The sequence below is a fragment of the Saimiri boliviensis genome, chromosome 16, assembly GCF_048565385.1.
Source record: "Saimiri boliviensis isolate mSaiBol1 chromosome 16, mSaiBol1.pri, whole genome shotgun sequence".
NCBI lineage: Eukaryota > Metazoa > Chordata > Mammalia > Primates > Cebidae > Saimiri > Saimiri boliviensis.
The window spans coordinates 59,895,659-59,915,868 of record NC_133464.1 but is presented as its reverse complement, the minus strand read 5'-3'; the positions used below and the strand labels follow the sequence as shown (position 1 = coordinate 59,915,868).

At 40.4% G+C, this 20,210-nt stretch overlaps 2 protein-coding genes across 7 annotated transcripts in view; one reads left to right on the top strand and one right to left on the bottom strand.

The window, feature by feature from the left end:
* The window catches only part of LOC104649969 (uncharacterized), a 98,291-nt gene that overhangs the window by 9,199 nt on the left and 68,882 nt on the right, over positions 1 to 20,210 (bottom strand). For all 3 annotated transcript variants that reach the window (XM_074387670.1, XM_074387671.1, XM_074387672.1), the window contains one exon: positions 91 to 417. In XM_074387670.1, coding sequence (XP_074243771.1) covers positions 91 to 417 — 327 coding nt within the window. The remainder of the gene's footprint in view (positions 1 to 90; positions 418 to 20,210) is intronic.
* TRIM13 (tripartite motif containing 13) lies at positions 33 to 18,668 on the top strand. 4 transcript variants are annotated; one of them, XM_010330097.3, is made up of 3 exons: positions 33 to 148; positions 680 to 762; positions 17,425 to 18,668. In XM_010330097.3, the coding sequence occupies exon 3, from the start codon at positions 17,431 to 17,433 to the stop codon at positions 18,652 to 18,654; it is 1,224 nt and encodes a 407-aa protein (XP_010328399.1). In that variant the 5' UTR covers positions 33 to 148; positions 680 to 762; positions 17,425 to 17,430; the 3' UTR covers positions 18,655 to 18,668. The 4 variants fall into 4 exon arrangements, with proteins under 4 accessions (XP_010328399.1, XP_003942290.1, XP_010328400.1 ...); XM_003942241.4 differs by having other exon boundaries at positions 677 to 762; XM_010330098.3 differs by lacking the exon at positions 680 to 762.

Here is a 20,210-nt window from a genome sequence, read left to right as displayed (position 1 = left end):
GGGCGACGAGGGGGAGAGGGGAGGGAGGCGGGGCGGGGGCGGGGCTCGCCGGAACTGCGAGTCCATTTTGCTGCCTTGCCGGGCGCGTACCGTGCGGTCCGTGCGGTTGGAGGACAGGCGGTAGCGCGGCCTCTCCCGCTTGCCGGAGGTCGGAGATAAGTACCCGCCGCCCGGCTACTCTCGGGGAAGCGGGGTGGTCCTCGAGCTTGCAGTGAGGGTGGGGACTTGGCCAGGCCAGCAGGGACCTGCGTGGGTGGGGGACTGGCGAAGGCCTTCTGAGCTCCAGTCCCGGCAGCGCGTTGGAAACCAGCGGGGCACTGTCACGGGCGTGGGGAGGAGCGGTCTGCGGTCGGCGCCGGGGCAGTGTATCTGTTGTCCCGAAGACCTGCTTCGGCCCTGCTACCAGCGTCTCCATATCTAGAAAAGAAAAGATGGGTGTGGGCCCTGGGTTAGAGCGCGCTGCTGCGTCTGGCGCTGACCTGGAGACGTTGCATGGCGCCGGGGGAGGGCGCCCTAACCGAGAAGCTGCTTAATAGAAAGAGCTCCAGGCTCCTGGCGCTTCACTAGGTCTAAACAGCCTGGCTTTATTTGTGGGGGCGATTGAAAAAAATGAGGGTCAAGATTTAGGATCCTGTGCACACAAATGCGTAATACTGTTCTTTTTCTTTCTTTGCAGTAGCCTCTAGTTCGTTAGTCAAAACGTGAAAAAAAGATCTGGGAAATAGTAACCCTGCCAAATACATCAGCTTGTAGCAGACAGAGGTAAACTACAATAGTTTTCCTGTTATCCTCACTTAAAAAAAAAACAAAAAAAAAAAACACCAAATTTCAATAGGCTCCCCCACAACCTTCCAAAATGGAACTGTGTGAAGAATACGTATGTTCCCATCCACTTTGACTGTGGTCTTTGTTCTTTCCATATTTTGTTAAAACTTAGAAAAATAGAATTCACTTTTAGCAATGATTTATGTGGTATTTATCTTAAATATATCCAAACATTTATATTACAGAGGGGCTTACGCACTTTTTTTCCTATTTTTTTTTTTTCCCCTCTTCTATGCTTAGTGAATTGTCAGGCTGCTAGGGCTTGTAGAACAGGGCTTGAGTTTTCTAGAGACCTTTATACAATAGGCATTTTAAAAGCAGAATTTCATTTACACAGGCACTCCTAGTAGAACTTGATGGAGCTGTTGATTAACTGGTTATACTTCCTTCTTGCAAAATGGAAGCCTCCCTATCCTTCCCTACAAATACCTTTTTTTTTTTTTTTAAACGTTTCTACCAGCTGGCTTACTAAACCTCCCTGGGAAGTCCTTGCATAACATAGGGCTGTTCTGTTCATTCTATGCATTTATGATTGGTTATCTGGCCTTAATTCTGCCACAGCTTTTGTTCACATATACTCATTTTCATGACACTGCTTTGTATCTGATATCCTATGTAATATTTGTTTTGCCTTGCCTTGAAATTACAGTTCAAGTTTAGAACCTTTTCTTGCTTGATACACTGATGCTACAAAATAACACCTTAAATGTGTAGAGTTTGCACATATGTAATTAAACTGTATGTTTGTATAGTTTAGTAGTTTATGGAATTCTGACACATTACTGTTTCTAACAACACTATTAATAAAGGAGTTAACTAAATTATTTTTGGGTAGCTAGAAAGGGCCAAAGTTATCAGTGGAATTCTCCTTTAATAAAAAGTAGCCCCTCCGGGTGCAGTGGCTCATGCCTGTAATCTCATCACTTTGGGAGGCCCAGGCGGGCTTATCATGAGGTCAGGAGTTCGACACCAGCCTGACCAACATGGTGAAACACCATCTCTATTAAATATAGGAAAATTAGCCGGGTGTTGTGGTGCACACTGGTAAACCCAGCTACTTAGGAGGCTGAGGCAGGAGAATCACTTGAACCCGGGAGGCAGAGGTTGCAGTGAGCCGAGATTGCACCACTGCATTCCAGCCTGGGCGACAGAGCAAGACTCTGTCTCAAAAAAACCCTTGGCTGGGCACAGTGGCTCACACCTGTAATCCTAGCACTTTTGGAGGCTGAGGCAGGTGGATCACTTGAGGTCAGGAGTTCCAAGACTAGCCTGGCCAATATGGTAAAATCCCATCTCTAATAAAAATACGAAAATTAGCCAGGGACTGCTTGTAATCCCAGCTGCTCGGGAGGTTGAGGAAGAAGAATCGTTTGAACCCAGGAGGTAGAGGTTGCAGTGAGCCGACATCGTGCCACTGCACTCCAGCCTGGGCAAGAGTGAGACTTCGTCTTGGAAGAAAAAAAAAAAAAAATTGGCCCCTAAAACATTTCTTTTCTAACAGAAAGCAGCCTGAAAAGTCAAGCAGCAAGCAGAAATATGCAAGCTAGAAGCTTTTATATGTAAATGTTGCCAGCTGTATTTGGAAGCCAGGTACCTTCAGTATGGTCTCCCACTCCCTTTTCCTTGTCACCATGTGGGGTGTCATGGCGACCACCAGCTAAAATTGTGGGTGCAGGTATCATGGCGGCCCCAGGTAGAAGCCCCATTTGCATAATGAAGTAATTTTTTTTTTTTTTTTGAGCTGGAGTTTTGCTCTTATTGCCTAGGCTGGAGTGCAATGGTGTGACATCAGCTCACTGCAACCTGCACCTCCCAGGTTCAAGCAATTCTCCTGCCTCAGCCTCCTGAATAGCAGGGATTACATGCTAATTTTGTATTTTTTGTAGAGATGGGATTTCTTCATGTTGGTTGGGCTGGTCTCAAACTTTGGACCTCAGGTGATCTGCCCGTCTTGGCCTCCTAAAGTGCTACGTTTACAGAGCCAGTTTTTCCATGGGCTGTGTAAATGGCACACCTGGTCAAACCAGTCTCCTGGGCCCTATGTAAATCTGTCACACCCTCCCCACCACCTTTTCAATTTTCTGTACAAAATCGATTGCATTCCACCTCAAACCCAGAGACCTTCTCTTGGGTGACCTGCTTTCTCAGCACGAGGAAGCTTTCTTTATTAAACTTTCCTCTTCTAAGCTCTTAAACCCACTCCTCGTGTGTGTCCCTGTCCTGAATTCTTTCTTGGCACTAGACAACAACAAGGGGTATCCCCGAGACAACAGAGCCCTTCATTACGAGGTAAATACTATAAAAATAATTCGAAAATTTTTTTCCAGTAGATGGGATTCTCAGCTCTGTTGCCCAGGCTGGTCTTGAACTGGGCTCAAGTGATCCTCCTGCTTCAGCCTTCAGAGTAGCTGAGCAGGTTCTGTGCTTTCTCTTTCACTGGAGAGCCTCTTAAACCTAGTTTGTAAAAATTGAAGAATTTCAGAAGGGATTTTAGAGAGCTCATGATTATACTTCTTCATTTTATGAATAAGAATATTCATGAAATGCCGGGCGCGGTGGCTCAGCCTGTAATCCCAGCACTTTGGGAGGCTGAGGCGGGTGGATCACGAGGTCAAGAGATCGAGACCATCCCGGTCAACACGGTGAAACCCCGTCTCTACTAAAAATACAAAAAAATTAGCTGGGCATGGTGGCACGTGCCTGTAATCCCAGCTACTCAGGAGGCTGAGGCAGGAGAATTGCCTGACCCAGGAGGCGGAGGTTGCGGTGAGCCGAGATCGCGCCATTGCACTCCAGCCTGGGGTAACAAGAGCGAAACTCCGTCTCAAAAAAAAAAAAAAAAAGAATATTCATGAAATTTCATGAGTCACTTTATAGGTAGTGCCAAGGTCTAAGAATTAGAAAACTCAGGCTCTATGATGCCTAGTTTGCTGTGTAGAGTTATACATCTCCATTTTTTGAGTGCTGGAGGTGTCTTGGTTTTTTGACTCCTAAAGGTGGGTATTTATCTAGATGATTTCTAAGATGCTTGCCTAGTATTTCTTTTATTTCTACCCCATAACTTTTATTACCATCTATTGCCAATATATATATAGGTAAGACACAGATGCAGACTAATGTTAACTTCCTTAAACTGTTTTATATTTTAAGCTCAGGTAGGTACGGTAACAAGTGTGTCTTATTCTTGTTTTTTTACTAAGTCTTATAAAAATATGGTTTTGTTATAAGGTTAGGAACTGCATAGAGAAGTGGAGCACTCTGATACATCATTTGATTAGAGTTCATAAAGTGATATATACCCTTTCTAGAGAGAAACCTAGTCATCTTTTCAAGAAAAGTGTCCTTACTCTTTAAACCAGAAGTACATTTAAAAGAATTGTCTATGGAGATAATCAGAGCTGTGGAGCAAGACTTTTCTCTACAAGGTGTTACTCTAAATGTTACAGTACCCCCCCCCCAAAAAAAAACCCCACACACAAAACAACAAAAACAACATCAAACCCATAAATAAGCAATAAGAAAGCATGTCATCAACATGGACTGTTATATTTTTCTAGAATATATAATGATAGGGGAAAGACATGTAATAAATGGATAAGGTAGATACACAATTGTATTATGCTACCAGTTTTGTTAAAATGTGTGCACATGTGGCCGAGCACGGTGGCTCACGCCTGTAATCCCAGCACTTTGGGAGGCTGAGGCGGGCAGATCACCTGAAGTCAGAAGTTCTAGACCAGCCTGACTAACATGGTGAAACCCCGTATCTACTAAAAATACAAAAATGAGCCAGGCATGAGGGCACATGCCTGTAATCCCACCTACTCAGGAGGCTGAGGAAGGAGAATCGCTTGAACCCAGGAGGCAGAGGTTACTGTCAGCTGAGATCGTGCCATTGCATTCTAGCCTGGGCAATAGAGTGAGATTCTGTCTCAAAGAAAAAAAATGTGTGCACGTAGACAGACACATGGGATTGGAATAAAGACACCAAAATAATAGTGGTGATTTCCTGCAGATGTGATTATCGATGGCTTTTTCTCTCTATTTTCTGTAATAGAAACAATTATAATTTAAGAAGACACAAAAGCTAGTTGCATGGATAACTTCCATTTTAGTATCGTGTATTTTATGGTTTTCTTTTAATTTTGGTAAGAACATTTAACATGAGATCTATCAGCACAAATTTCTTAAGTGTATAGTACAATAGTGTCAACTGTAGACATGAGCGGATCTCTAGAACTTATTTTTATGTGACTTTCATAAGGTATTTATCATACCTTTTAGAATAAAAGCACTTGGCTGGGTGTGGTGGCTCAGGCCTGTAATCTCAGCACTTTGGAAGACTTGAGGTAGGTGGGTCATTTGAGGTCAGGAGTTCAAGACCAGTCTGGCCAACATAGTGAAACCCCATCTCTACTAAAGATAAAAAAACATTAGCCAGGTGTGGTGGTGCATACCTGTAATCCCAGCTACTTGGTAGGCTGAGGCAGGAGAATTGCTTGAACCCAGGAGATGGAGGTTGCAATGAGCCAGGATTGTGCCACTGCACTCCAGCCTGGGCGACAGAGTGAGTCTCTGTCTAAAAAACAAAAAGAGTAATAGCATCTTTGTAAATGTTCTACATTTCTGAATTTATGTCAGGAATTATTTTTTGGCTTATCTTTTATCTTTTTAAGTATCTTTAGATCATTGGATTATCCATTTTAGTTCTTCATGAAAGACACTGCTATTGTCAGTATGTTGGTCTGGGACTCTAGATACTAGAATGAGAATAAAAGACTAGAATGCTGACTGGACACAATGGCTTATGCCTGTAGTCCCAGCAATTTGGGAAGCCAGGGTGGTAGGATCACTTGAGGCCAGGAGTTTGAGACCAGCCTGGGGAACATAGCAAGAGTGTCTCCACAAAAGTAAAAAAATTAGCTGGGCATGGTGGCATGTAGTTGTAGTCCAGCTACTCAGGAGGATAAGGCAGGAAGATCACTTGAGCCTAGGAGTTCAAGGCTGTAGAGAGCTATGATTGTATCATTGTACTCCAGTCTGGGTAACAGAGCAAGACCTTTTTTCTTTCTTTTTTTTTTTTTTTTTTAAAAAAAGGACTGTGTTCACTTCTAATAACAGTGCAGGTGTCCTTTCACATATATAACAATTATATTCCAGTCAAGCTTCCTATAAAGCAAATCTCCATAATATGAAGTCTAATTCATTTCCTTTTTTATTCTCTCCACCTTTCTTTGTGGAGATGAGGTCTCACCATGTTGCCCAGGGTGGTCTCAAACTCCTGGGCTCAAGCAATCCTCCTGCTTAAGCCTCCCAAAGTGCTGGGATTACATTCATTTCTGTTAAAGACACATTTCTAATGAAAAAACTTTTTTGCAGATAGTTAAAATTACTGTCTCTCCTTGTGGCATAAGCCCCTCAGGTGTATCCTACTTGGCAGTAGTCTGACTCACAATTTAAAACTCTCAGAGGAGCTCTTCTTTTTTCTCCCTGCCTGTTTGCAGTATTGACTATGAGCTAGGCATGCCAACAGAACATATAGCCAACCTGAAAACTGCTTAAGGTCAAGGATAATTAACTTTTTCTATTTCATATATTAGGAGGCCAGGTTTACTTAGAATAAGATATGCATATAATTCTGCACTGAGCTGTAGGAACTTTGTCCATATTAGTAATGTTTCTAATAGTCATCTCATAATGCGTATTTTTACTTGACAGAATATTAGAGACTAAATAAGTAGTCCATATGTCTAGATAAAACTATCTACCAAATGCTGGACTTTAACAGTACCTTTTTTTTTTTTTTTGAGAGATGGGGTCTTGCTCTGTCACCCAGGCTGGAGTGCACTGGCACAATCACAGTTTACTGTAACCTTGAACTTTTGGGCTCAAGTGATACTCCTGTGTCAGGCTCCCAGCTATCTGGGACTGTAGGTGTGTGCCACAGCACTGGGTTATTTATTTTTTTTTTTTTTAGTTTTGGAGGAATGGGGTCTTGCTATGTTGTGCAAGCTGGTCTTGAACTCCTGGGCTCAAGCAGTCTTCTTGCCTTGGCCTCCCAAAGTGTTAGCATTGCAGGAATGAGCCACCACACCCAACCAACAGTATTTTTTGAAAGCAGGCATTAACCTCGAATACAAAGTCATATGATTGAATATCACTCACAAAAGATTATTTTGTTTCAGGGAAAAAAAAAGCCACCTTCATTTAAACCCATTTACTTTTATTTGGGAGAAAAGAAATCAGACATTTCTGGTTCATAAAACCTTTTCAGAAGGCTGTAATTTCAACTTAACTTTTTTTTTTGTTTTAAAGACAGCCTTGCTCTGTTGCTCAGGCTAGAGTACAGTGGTGCGATCTCACTTTCCTGCAACCTCCACCTCCAGGATTCAAGCAATTGACCTGCCTTCAGCCTCCTAAGTAGCTGGTACTACAGGTGCCACCATCATGCCTGGCTAATTTTTGTATATTTAGTAAAAACGAGGTTTCACCATGTTGTCAGGCTGGTCTTGAACTCCTGACCTCAGGTGATCCGCCTGCCTCACCCTCCCAAGGTGCTGGGATTACAGGTATGAGCCACTACACTTGGCCACTTACTTAAGTCTTAACAGTTAATTCTTACTCTTAATTCAAGTTCTTAACAGGTCAAGAAAAATATCTGAGTTTGGTTGGTATCAGACAGGGGAATAATTTAGTCTACATTATGCTTCAATTAAATTCAGATACTTTTTCTCAAACTGATTTCATCTGGGTGTGGGAGAATGGCATTGAACACCTTTTAGGGTCTATCTAGATTTCTAGTAATCATATATAAATAGGAATATCTGATCTAGCTGGTATCCTAAAATACTATTGATTTAACCTGTTTATGGCTAGTGTTCCATTATTAGAACACTAAATTAGTGGGAATTATATCCTGCTCAAGGTCATTGCCAAGGTCTTTTCACACACAAAAAATTGCAGCTTCCAGAATAAATGGGTTAATGCTGCAGATTTACAGGAATTACAGAATAACCTGGGTGATTATCAAGTGAAACAGGAAAAAGGAAAAGATAATAAGGTAGAGGGGTGAGGGATAAGGACAGAATGAGAGGAAGTCTATAGTTTGTATTTACTGAAACACTATGGGGAAGATGAGTTAAAAGAAATACAAGGCCGGGTGCGGTGGCTTATGCCTGTAATCCCAGCGGTTTGGGAGGCTGAGGGCAGCGGATCACTTGAGGTCAGGAACTCAAGACCAGCCTGGCCAAAATGGTAAAACCCTGTCTCTACTAAAAATACAAAAAATTAGCTGGTCGCGGTGGCAGGCACCTGTAATCCCAGCTATTTGGGAGGCTGAAGCAGGAGAATCACTTGAACCCAGGAGGTGAAGGTTGCAGTGAGTCCACATCACACCATTGCCCTCCAGCCTGGGTGGCAAGAGCAAAACTTTGTCTCAAAAAAAGAAAAATTAGCAGGAAAAAGTCAAGGCTTTTCAGAGTACAGAGAAGAAAATGAAGGAAAGAAAGTTTCTGAGTGGTCTGAACTAGTCAGGTAATGAATGGCCTAGTTTATATTTTTGAGAATTTTACCTTAGTCTGACAACCCTTTGTGAACTTTCTGAGTAGAGGAACTTTCCAGGCTGGTGAACCTTCTGTCCTAGCTCTATTTTGCCCTGTTAGGATCCCTGCTAGAAATATTTTGGAAATTGTAGCTACTCTTCATTCTATGATAATACCAGAAAAGGTCGGTTACTTACTGACTTAAATGGACACATAGGTAACTTTTATATTGTTTGCAAGGCCACATAACAATCAGATACATTAGATACTGTCTGTAATATATTTTCATTTTTAGAGATTATATCTGAAACCTGATCTGTTTATCCTACTTTGTCCTGTTTTGATCATATAAGTCACAGAGATGCTATATGTAATATATTAATTTTCATTTATAGAGATTATATCTGAAACATGATTTCTGTATCTTATTTTGTCCTGTTTTGGTCATTGAAATCATGAGACAGTCTCTAAAAGAATAAAAAAGAATAAAGAGTAGTAACATTGATATAGAGTATTTAAAATAAAAATTTGTAAATAATAATAATTTTCATATGCTTTTTTTTTTTTTTTTGATAGTCTCACCCTGTTGCCCAGGCTGGAGTGCAGTGGAGTGATCTTGGCTCACTGCAACCACCTCTGCCTCCCAGGTTCAAGCGATTCCCCTGCCTCAGCCTCCTGAGTAACTGGGATTACAGGCACGCACCCCCATGCCCGACTAATTTTTATATTTTTAGTAGAGATGGGGTTTCACCATGTTGGTCAGGCTGGTCCCCAACTCCTGACCTCATGATCTGCCCGCCTAGGTCTCGCAGAATTCTGGGATTACAGGCATGAGCCATCACGCCTAGCCCTCATATACCTTTTAAAACAGCTGTACAAATGAGGAGAGAAACTAATATGTATAAGTGGTTTGTCAGAGGTCACAGACTGACAGCCAGACAAGTATGTCAATCTCCTTACAGGCCTGGATTCAGAGACTTTCAGTACATTAAAATTTTTTTTTTTTTTTTTTTTTTTTTTTTTTTTTAATAAAAGATGAAACTGTAGGCTGGGCATGATGGCTCACACCTGTAATCCCAGCACTTTGGGAAGCCAAGGTGAGCAGATCACTTGAGGCCAGGTGTTTTGAGACCAGCCTGGCCAATATGGTGAAACCTCATCTCTATTAAAAATATGAAAATAAGCCAGACATGGTGGCAGGCACCTGTAATCCCAGCTACTTGGGAGAATGAGGCAGGAGAATTGCTTGAACCTAGGAAGTGGAGGCTGCAGTGAGCCAAGATGGCACCACTGCACTCCGACCTGGGTGACAGAGCAAGACTCCGTCTCAAAAAAAAAAAAACCAAAAAAATCCCCGTACTATGGGAGATTAAACTTCTTATGAGGCTTATATGTAGCTAATGTTTTCAAAGTGTTACTTTTTAAACTCAGTATATTTTTCTTACAGTTGGCTCTTTAGTTTTTCCCCATTTTATTGTGAAAACATTCAAACATAGAGAAAACTCAGAAGAAAATTACAGTAAGAATTCTTATATCCTCTCTCTATATTTTAATAGTTGTTAATTAGACCCTTAGTTTCAAGAAAACATTTATTAATGGATGTCTTTTTTTTTTTTCTTTTTGAGACGAAGTCTGTCTGTTATCCCAGCCTGGAGTGCAGTGGTATGATCTCAGCTCACTGCAACCTCTGCTGCCCGGTTCAGGCGATTCTCCTGCCTCAGCCTGCTGAATAGCTTGGATTACAGGCACCTGCCAATATACCTGGCTAATTTTTGTAATTTTAGTAGAGACAGGGAACCATCTTGACCAGGCTGGTTTTGAACTCCTAACTTCATGATCCACCTGTCTCAGCCTCCCAAAGTGCTGAGATTACAGGTGTGAGCCACTGCGCCCAGCCTAATGGATCTCATACTAAAATACAATAAGATGCAGTGTCTCATACCTGTAGTTCCAGCTACTCTGGAGGCTGAGGTGGGAGAATATAGTATACTATTTGAAAATAATTAACTAGTATGCTGAGAGGAAATGATTTTTATTTTTTAAAATGAGCCATTTTATTATAGGAATTATTTTGAAATAAGATTTGTGGCTCTCAGTTCAGTAAAGCTTAGCATAATTTAATGTCTGTGAAGTGTCAGTGTTCGCTGTCTAGCCACCTGATAGATATTTAGGTACCGTTTTGAAATTCCTGCATTCAAAGATGCCTCAAAGCAGGATGGAAATTTCATTTAAATCCTTAAGATAAAAGCATAATATATTGGGTTTTCTTTTTGTTACCTAATGGAAAATGGAAAAACAAAAACAAAAACATGGGTAACATTTTGAACAACTTTATATTACTAACAGGCAATGGAATTTAAAGATCCTAATAGGAAAGTTTCTTTTACTAATAGATTTTATAAGGAGAAATTAACTTTTGTTTGATAGTGCAAATTAACTTTTGCAGTATAATCATTTTAGGTTGATCTCTTAAGAGAATTCTAGAAGTCTAATATTAACATAATAGACTTTAGTATGTAGAGTTAACATATTAACTATTAGTAGAGTTAACAGATTAACTCTATTATTTTATGATGGTTTTACTTTGTAAGTATTGGCTTTTCCATTTTTATTATTTTAGTGGTTGTGTTTTGGTTCTTATTTATAGAACCTATTGTGAAATACTAATTGAGGTAGGATTGATAAAGTACTTTTTGTAAACTTTCTGGTTTGTGGATAGCTTCACAACTTGTTCAAAAGTCTGTAGTGGTGGTATGCAGCTATGCATTTGTTTAAAACTGTAAATCAAAACGTGAATTTTATTATATGGAAATTTAAAGCATATATATTAGAAAATATCAGTATGGCAGGAGAACAAGGTTGACTTTTATCCCACAGCTAGTGTCTACTACTACCTCTCTAGAAACTTTAAAAAGTTGTCAGCTTTAAAAATTGGTGGTAGAAAACACTTGGGAAGTTTTTAATTGGTGGGAAAAAGGTATTTGTGCTTCAAAATATAAGAGTTTTCTAGGTATTCAGAAACATTCAAAGGAAGAAAATGAATTTTGGAAAACTTGTTTGCCTTTATGTGCTTAATTTAAGTTGAAATTTGAACAGTGAATAATTTTGTTTACATAAAGTCTTTTGACTTTTATATTGGGGAAGAAAAACCTAGCTTGATGCCAGGTGCTGTGGCTCACGCCTGTGATAAGCACTTTGGGAGGCTTAGTTGAGCAGATCGATTGAGCTCAGGAGTTTGAGACCAGCCTAGGCAACATGGTGAAATACCATCTATACAAAAACCTACAAAATTGGGAGTAGTGGTATGTGCCTATAGTACTAGCTACTTATGAGGGTAAGGTGGGAGGATTACCTGAGCCTGGGAGGTCAAGGCTACAGTGAGCTGTGTTTGGGCCACTACACTCCAGCCTGGGCGACAGAGTGATGTTCTCTCAAAAAAAAACAATAAAACAGACTGGGCATGGTGGCTCACGCCTGTAATCCAAGCACTTTTGGAGGCTGAGGTGGGTGGATCATTTCAGGTCAGGAGTTCAAGACCAGCCTGGCCAACATAGTAAAAGCCCATCTACTAAAAACAGCCAAGGTGGTGACACAGCACTCCAGTCTGGGTGACAGAGACCCTGTCTCAAAAAAAAAAAAAAAAAAAAAAAAGGCGAGCAAGATGGCTGATGCCTGTAATCCCAGCACTTTGGGAGGCCAAGGAGGGGGGTGGATCACCTGAGGTCAGGAGTTCGAGACCAGCCTGGCCAACTTGGTGAAACCCTGTCTCTACTAAAAATAGAAAAATTAACTGGATGTGGTGGTGTGCGCCTGTAATGCCAGCTACTCAGGAGGCTGAGGCAGGAGAATTGCTTGAACCTGGGAGGCTGAGGTTGCAGTGAGCCGAGATTGCACCATTGCACTCCAGCCTGGGTGACAAGAGTGAGACTTCCTTTAAAAACAAACAAAAAAACCCAGAAATCCTGAAAAAGGGTTAGAGGGGATGCATGCTTTTTAGTTCATGTCAAAGGAGTAAGCTGGGTTGATTACTTCAAATTTTCTGTTAGCCATACTTTTAAGATTCTGTAAGTTACTTTACTGTGAAGAGTACCTTTTATTTATGAGACTAAAAGCTTTAACTTTTATTATCCTTTAAAGCTTTGGAGGCAACAAAGAAGCCTGCCATGGTTTCTTGGACCAGGTAATAAGAGTCTGTGGAAGTGGTCACATAGTTTTGTCTTAGAGAAAGTTTTGAGTATAAAGAGAAGGCATGAAACTAAAAAGGAAGGAAAGTATTTAAAGTGAATGAAAATAAGAATCTTTAATTTATAAACCAAAATTTATAAGTTAATTCACTAAAAATAAAATGAGGATCTGTTGTAATTTTGGTGCAATTTTTTCAAAAAGAGACTTTCCAAATAGTATTCTTTTCCCTTCTGGTTCATTTTAAGTGCTGTAAGTTGATCATGACCTTGGAATGACTTTATTATTTCTAAGTTTTCCTGTGTATGACATTTTCCTTTTCACTTTTGATCACACTTGATTACCTTAAAATTCTTTCTGTGTTGTATCCTTCTCAATTTTCTTCAAAGTTTCTCTTTGCCTTGTGAGCTCTTTTTCTCCTCCTCATCCCAATCACTTGGTATATTGTTTTCTTATTTAATATGTTTGGATAGGATTCTCTGGAAGTATTAATATTGCAAGGATGAGTACATTAGGTTTATTTTATTGAGTGTTGGCCCTTACCACTTTCCTATTTGTATTGCCTTCTCGAAAAACCTGGCCTTTGTGGAGTAGATTTCTTAGGCAAAAAAGATAGTGGAGGTGAGAAGTATGGAGGAGGACTGGGGTTGGCAGATCATCAAAAGTTTGCCTTCATTGTTCTGAAAATTTTTGTGTTTTATAGCTGTGTGGTAACCTCTTTCAGAAGACATGCTAGGTTCAGTCTTTGTAGCCATTCTTTTTCCAGTGCGTTTCAAAGGTTATATGATTTGTCATATCACAAAAGATTTTTCAGAAAAATCAGCTAATTACACATTTTTTTTGCAATATGACACTAAATTTGAGACAGAATAATCTTTGCTTTAGTTCTCCATATGTTATATATTATAAATACATGTATCTTACAATGTAATATATAGCCATAAACTGGCTGGTGCAGTGGTCATACCTGTAATCCTAGCATTCGGGGAGGTTGAGGTGGGTGGATCACCCGAGTTCAGGACTGTGAGACCAGCTTAGGCAACATGGTAAAACCCCGTCTCCACCAAAAGATAAAAAAATTAGCCGGGCATGGTGGTGGGCGCCTGTAGTGCCTAGTTACCAGGAGGCTGAGGCAGGACAACCGCTTAAACTTGGACGCGGAGGTTGCAGTGAGCCAAGACCGTGATGCAGCACTCCAGCCTAGGCAACAGCGAGATTCTGCCTCAAAAAAAAGTATTTTTTAAATTTTTGAGATGGAGTCTCACTCTGTCACCAGGCTGGAGTGCAATGGCATCATCCCTGCTTACTGCAACCTCTGCCTGTATTTTTAGTAGAAACAAGGTTTCGCCATGTTGGCCAGGATGTTCTCGATCTCTTGACCTTGTGATCTGCCCACCTTGGCCTCCCAAAGTGCTGGGATTACAGGTGTGAGCCACTGTGCCCAGTCAGAAGTACTCATTTTTTATTATACATGGTCTACAGATTAAGTCCTATTTTATTATTTTGGTGATAATATGTTATGTGTGTATGTGTATGTATCTCTAAGTAAAGTGAATGTAGAAATATGTATTACTCTGGTTTTATAACTTTAGAGATAAATGTATATTTAAAATAAACTTGTGGCCTGGTGCAGTGGCTCACACTGTGACCCCAGTGCTTGGCGAGGCTGAGGCAGGAGGATTGCTTGAGGCCAGCCTGGTCAACATAGCGAGGCCTGGTCTCTATTAAAAAAGTAGCTAGGCGTAATGGTGCATGCCTATGGTCTTAGCTGCTTGGGAAGCTGAGGCAGGAGGATTGCTTGAGCCCAGGAGTTTGAGGCTGCAGTAAGCTACAATTAGGCTACTGCACTCCAGCCTGGACAACACAGCAAGACCCTGTCTCTAAAAAGTAATAAACCGCCATTGAGGAATGTTACTGCCTAGATCAGGGATCTCAAATATTTTGGTCTTAAGACACTTTCACACTCTTATGAGAATCCTGGCCTGTAATGTCAGTACTTTGGCAGGCTGAGGTGGGAGGATTACTTGAGCCCAGCAGTATGAGACTAGTCTATGCAATACAGTGAAACTTCGTCTCTTCAAATAAACTAAGAAAAAATTAGCTGGGGCTGGTGGCATGTGCTGGTAGTCCCAGCAACTCAGTGGTTGAGGCTGGAGGATGGCTTGAGTCTGAGAGGCAGAAGTTGTAGGGGACAGAGATTGCACCATTGTACTCAAGCCTGGGTGAAAGAGCTGTCTCAAAAAAAAAAAAACAAAACTGGGAACCCCAATAACTTTTATGTTTATACTGTCAACTCTATTAGAAATTAAAACAATTAAAAAAAATACTCATTTAAAATAACAGTGATAAACTCATTACAAGTTAACAAAAAATTTAGGAAAATAACTGTTTTCTAAAACAAAACTAAGAGAAGCATGCATGCATTGCTTTTTATATTTATAGGCCTCTAATGAATGGCTATTTAATAGAAGACAGCTGGAGTCTTTTGTCTGCTTCTGTATTCAACCTGTTGCAATAAATTATTTTGGTTAAAATATCCAGAGGCGGCTGGGTGTGGTGGCTCATGCCTATAATCCCAGCACTTTGGGAGTGGTGGTGGGAGGATTGCCTAAGAGATGGATTTCTAGGTCCGCCTGGGTAACATAATGAGACACCCTATCAAAAAATCTAAAAATAAATAAATAAATAAATAAAAAAGGCTGGTATGGCTCATGCCTGTAATCCAAGCACTTTGGAGGCCAAGGTGGGCAGATCACCTGAGGTCAGGAGTTCAAGACCAGCCTGACCAACATGGTGAAACCCTGTCTTAAAAACAAAAAAAAAAACCCCCTAAAAATTAGCTGGGCATGGTAGTGCATACCTGTAGTCTTGAGTTATTTGGGAAGATCATTGGCGCCCAGGAGTTCAAGAGTGCAGTGAGCTATGATCGTGCCAGTGCACTCTAGCTTGGGAGACAGGGTGAGACACCCATCTCTTAAAAAAAAAAATGCACAAAGAAAAATCTAGGCTTACACACATACGTAGTTGGTAAAGGAAGGAATATTATTTAAATAGCCTTTTCAGGTAAATTAATCTTTTTTTCTCCCTCTCTCAAGGTAAGATCTCACTGTCACATAGGCTGGGGTACAGTGGTGCCATCTCAGTTCACTGTAGCCTCAGCCTTCCGAGTAACTTCCAGGCACATGCCACCACACATGGCTAATTTGTATTTTTTGTAGAGGCAAGGTTTTGCTATATTGCCCAGGCTGGTCATGAACTCCTGACATCAAGCAGTCCACTCTCTGCAGCCTCCAAAGTGTTAGGATTACAGGCGTGACCCACTGCACCCAGCCCGAATCTTCTGATACTATTCAGGAACTCAGCAAGTGCTGGTTTCTTTGTTGGGGTATGGAATCTGAAATTGTATTTGTGAACCTGTTGGTCTTTCTGGAACTTCAAATGGATTTTTTACCCATGCCTGATTTATAACATGCATTGGTGACTTGAAAAAATATTCACTGTGTTTTGCAGATCTCCAAATATTGACACATTTCATCATACAGTACTCCTTCCCCCTCAAAAAACCCTCACATTAGTTAATATTACTACTCATCTCATCATAAGTCTTTAATTAATGGGCTTATGTCAAATGTTTTTCAAAATTGCAATTTTTACATAAAACCCAACTTTTTCATTGGAAGAGATACTGTCATTTGTTTCTCTGAAATAACAAGCTCTTTTTTTTTTTTTTTCAAGAAGATGTCTGTCAGGTAGCTAAGTCTGAATAGCCATAGTTTATCATTTGTTCTTTCAGAAAGTAAAAATGGTGTTTCATGAAAAAAGCAGCTGGTTCAGCTTGCAGCTCATCACTTAAGTGCTTTTTCTCCAGACAACATCTGCTGGTATGAAGAAGTGCTTTGTGTATACTGCCTATTTTGTCACACAAAACACTAAAAAGATGTATACAGGCTTAAGACTTAATAAAATGAATAATTTTTACTGCTAAATCAAGAACATTTAAAAATGGAACTGGTACTCTAACCCCAATTTGGGTGGTAATGAAGAATACAATTCAGTGCCTCTTAAAGCTTTGCTTGATCTCTTCTAAGGCTTTGGCAATGTCCACCCACCATTGCTTTAAATATCGACACGGTGCAAAAAGCAAATAATATCTTAGTGTTATAGTTTTGATCTCACAGATGCCCTGAAAGAGGGACATCCACGTTTCTGCCCACCACATTGTGAGAATTGATGATTCTAAATAATACAAAGTGGCTTTGATTACTGTTCTGGTGGTTTAAAAACAACAAAAAAACCTCATTTAGTTTTCTACCTAGAAGAGTGAATTGCAAGTCTCATCTTGTGCTTTTATCTGTGATTTTTAAAATTGTAATCTTGCCTTTGAAATAGAAAAATATGCCAATTCATAATAAAGTCTGCATGAGAGTATATGTTTGAATTTCTATTTCTGTGCTTCTTTCTTTTATATAGCATACCATTTTATATTTGTGGGCCCAGAGTAAAGAGCTCTTTCTATTACAGACACTGAATAGCTTTGTTTTTGTCAGTAGTCAGCTCTGTTTTAAAACAATCGGTTGGGTCCTGCTGGCTCAACTTGCAGTTGTCCTAGTCCTAACTCTGTCTTAGCCAAAGACTGTTATTGGAAAGCCCGCACAAAGGCCTTGTGTATAGGGTGCCCTACTATTAAAGGAGCATGTTCTAGTCTCAGCGGATTAAATTTGCTTTGGTGTGCATTTCCTTACTAAATTTCTCACTTCCTTTGTTTGGCTAGTTATTTCACTGAAAGATCATTTTAATGTGAAGACAGGTTCTTCTAATGATTACATAGTCCTAGTCGTGATGATTATTGGAGTAAAATTTTTTTTCTCTCTGGTAGGATGTGATGGAGCTGCTTGAAGAAGATCTCACGTGCCCTATTTGTTGTAGTCTGTTTGATGATCCTCGGGTTTTGCCTTGCTCCCACAACTTCTGCAAAAAATGCTTGGAAGGTATCTTAGAGGGGAGTGTGCGGAACTCCTTGTGGAGACCAGCTCCATTCAAGTGTCCTACCTGTCGTAAGGAAACTTCAGCTACTGGAATTAATAGCCTGCAGGTTAATTACTCCCTGAAGGGTATTGTGGAAAAGTATAACAAGATCAAGATCTCTCCCAAAATGCCAGTATGCAAAGGACACTTGGGGCAGCCTCTCAACATTTTCTGCCTGACTGATATGCAGCTGATTTGTGGGATCTGTGCTACTCGTGGGGACCACACCAAGCATGTCTTCTGTTCCATTGAAGATGCCTATGCTCAGGAAAGGGATGCCTTTGAGTCCCTCTTTCAGAGCTTTGAGACCTGGCGTCGGGGAGATGCTCTTTCTCGCTTGGATACCTTGGAAACTAGTAAGAGGAAGTCCCTACAGTTACTCACTAAAGATTCAGATAAAGTGAAAGAATTTTTTGAGAAGTTACAACACACGTTGGATCAAAAGAAGAATGAAATTCTGTCTGACTTTGAGACCATGAAACTTGCTGTTATGCAAGCATATGACCCAGAGATCAACAAACTCAACACCATCTTGCAGGAGCAACGGATGGCCTTTAACATTGCTGAGGCTTTCAAAGATGTGTCAGAACCCATTGTATTTCTGCAGCAGATGCAGGAGTTCAGGGAGAAAATCAAAGTAATCAAGGAAACTCCTTTACCTCCCACTAATTTGCCTGCAAGCCCTTTAATGAAGAATTTTGACACTAGTCAGTGGGAAGACATAAAACTAGTTGATGTGGATAAACTTTCTTTGCCTCAAGACACTGGCACATTCATGAGCAAGATTCCCTGGAGCTTTTATAAGTTATTTTTGCCAGTTCTTCTGCTTGGTTTCGTCATTTTCTTTGGTCCTACCATATTCCTAGAGTGGTCATTATTTGATGACCTGGCAACTTGGAAAGACTGTCTTTCAAACTTCAGTTCCTATCTGACTGAATCAGCTGATTTTATAGAACAATCAGTTTTTTACTGGGAACAGGTGACAGATGGGTTTTTCATTTTCAGTGAAAGATTCAAGAATTTTACTTTGGTGGTACTGAACAATGTGGCAGAATTTGTGTGCAAATATAAACTATTATAAAATCTGTTTCAATATATGCAGTTCTGTCTTTTGTTAGAAATTGTTGGAAAATAGATAATAGTAATTCAGATTTGGTCAGTGGTTCTAGTCAGATATTTTCCTCCAAAAGTATTCCTTCCAAAAATAATGTCCCGTACTCTTCGTATTAGGTAGCATAAAGAGAAAAGTGAAATATAGACCTGAACCATTTTTTTTTTTTTTTTTTTTTTTGGATAGAGTCTCGCACTGCTGCCTGGGTTGGAATGCAGTGACATGATCTCAGCTCACTGCAACCTCCACCTCCCAGGTTCAAGTGATTTTCCTGCCTCAGCCTCTTGAGTAGTTGAGATTACAGGCACCTGCTACCATGCCCAGCCAATTTTTTTTTTTTTTTTGTATTTTTAGTAGAGATGGGGTTTCACCCATGTTGGCCAGGCTGGTCTCAAATCCCTGACCTTGTGATTCACCTGCCTCGGCCTCGCAGAGTGCTGGGATTACAGGTGTGAGCTACTGTGCCCGGCCATGAACCCCTCCCCCTCCTTTTTAGAGTGCTTTTGAAATAAGCATCTACCCCAAATATTGATTGTGTTTATGCTGTGATAAAAATAGGTGAGAGATCATATGATCTAATATTATATTGATGAGGTATAAGTAGTATAATAGTGATTGTTCAAGCATGCAGTAAAGACTACTCTTTCTTTTTTTGAGATGGAGTCTTACTCTGTTGCCCAGGCTGGAGTGCAGTGGTGTGATCTTGGCTCACTACAACCTCTGCCTACCAGGTTCAAGCAATTCTGCCTTAGCCTCCTGAATAGCTGGGCAACAGTGTGTGCTACCATGCCTGGCTAATTTTTTGTATTTTTAGTAGAGAAAGGGTTTTACCGTGTTAGCCAGGATGGTCTCGATCTGACCTCGTGATCCACCATGCCCAGCCAAAGACTACTCTTAAAGCACTTTTTTTTTTTGACAGTGAACATGCTCTAATGAAATATATTGTAGAAGATTTCACACATACACACACACAGAGACAACTAAAGATACTAATGAATTAGATTTCCAAAACTTTGAGAGTTAATTCCTTTATCCCCAAAATGTGAATGTACATACAAAACCTGGCATTTCTTGTGATAAGTTTACATTTTTAAGAGGGTGGAGCTTTCAGTCTGCCCTTTTCTCCTTTTTGTAGTTTTCACTGAAGATGACCAACCAGAAATGTTAGGTGGGTGTGCAAGCAAAAGCATAGATAGGTTAAAGAAAAAAAGATCTAGTGGCTGGGCATGGTGGCTCATGTCTAATCTCAGCATTCTGAGACACTGATGTGGGAGAACTGTTTTAGGCTAGGACTTCCAGTTTGAAACCAGCTTCATAAACATAGCAAGACCCAGTGTACCAAAAAAAAAAAAAAAAAAAAAAAAAAAAAAAAAAAAAAACCAAAACACCTGTCTCTCAAACACATGGCAAGAGGAGGAAATGGGACAACTACCTTTTTTCTGGCAGCTACCTGTTTTGTTTCAAAGATGGCAACTGTATAACCAAACCACTTGCTTACAGAAACAATGTTTAGTAAGACTAATTTC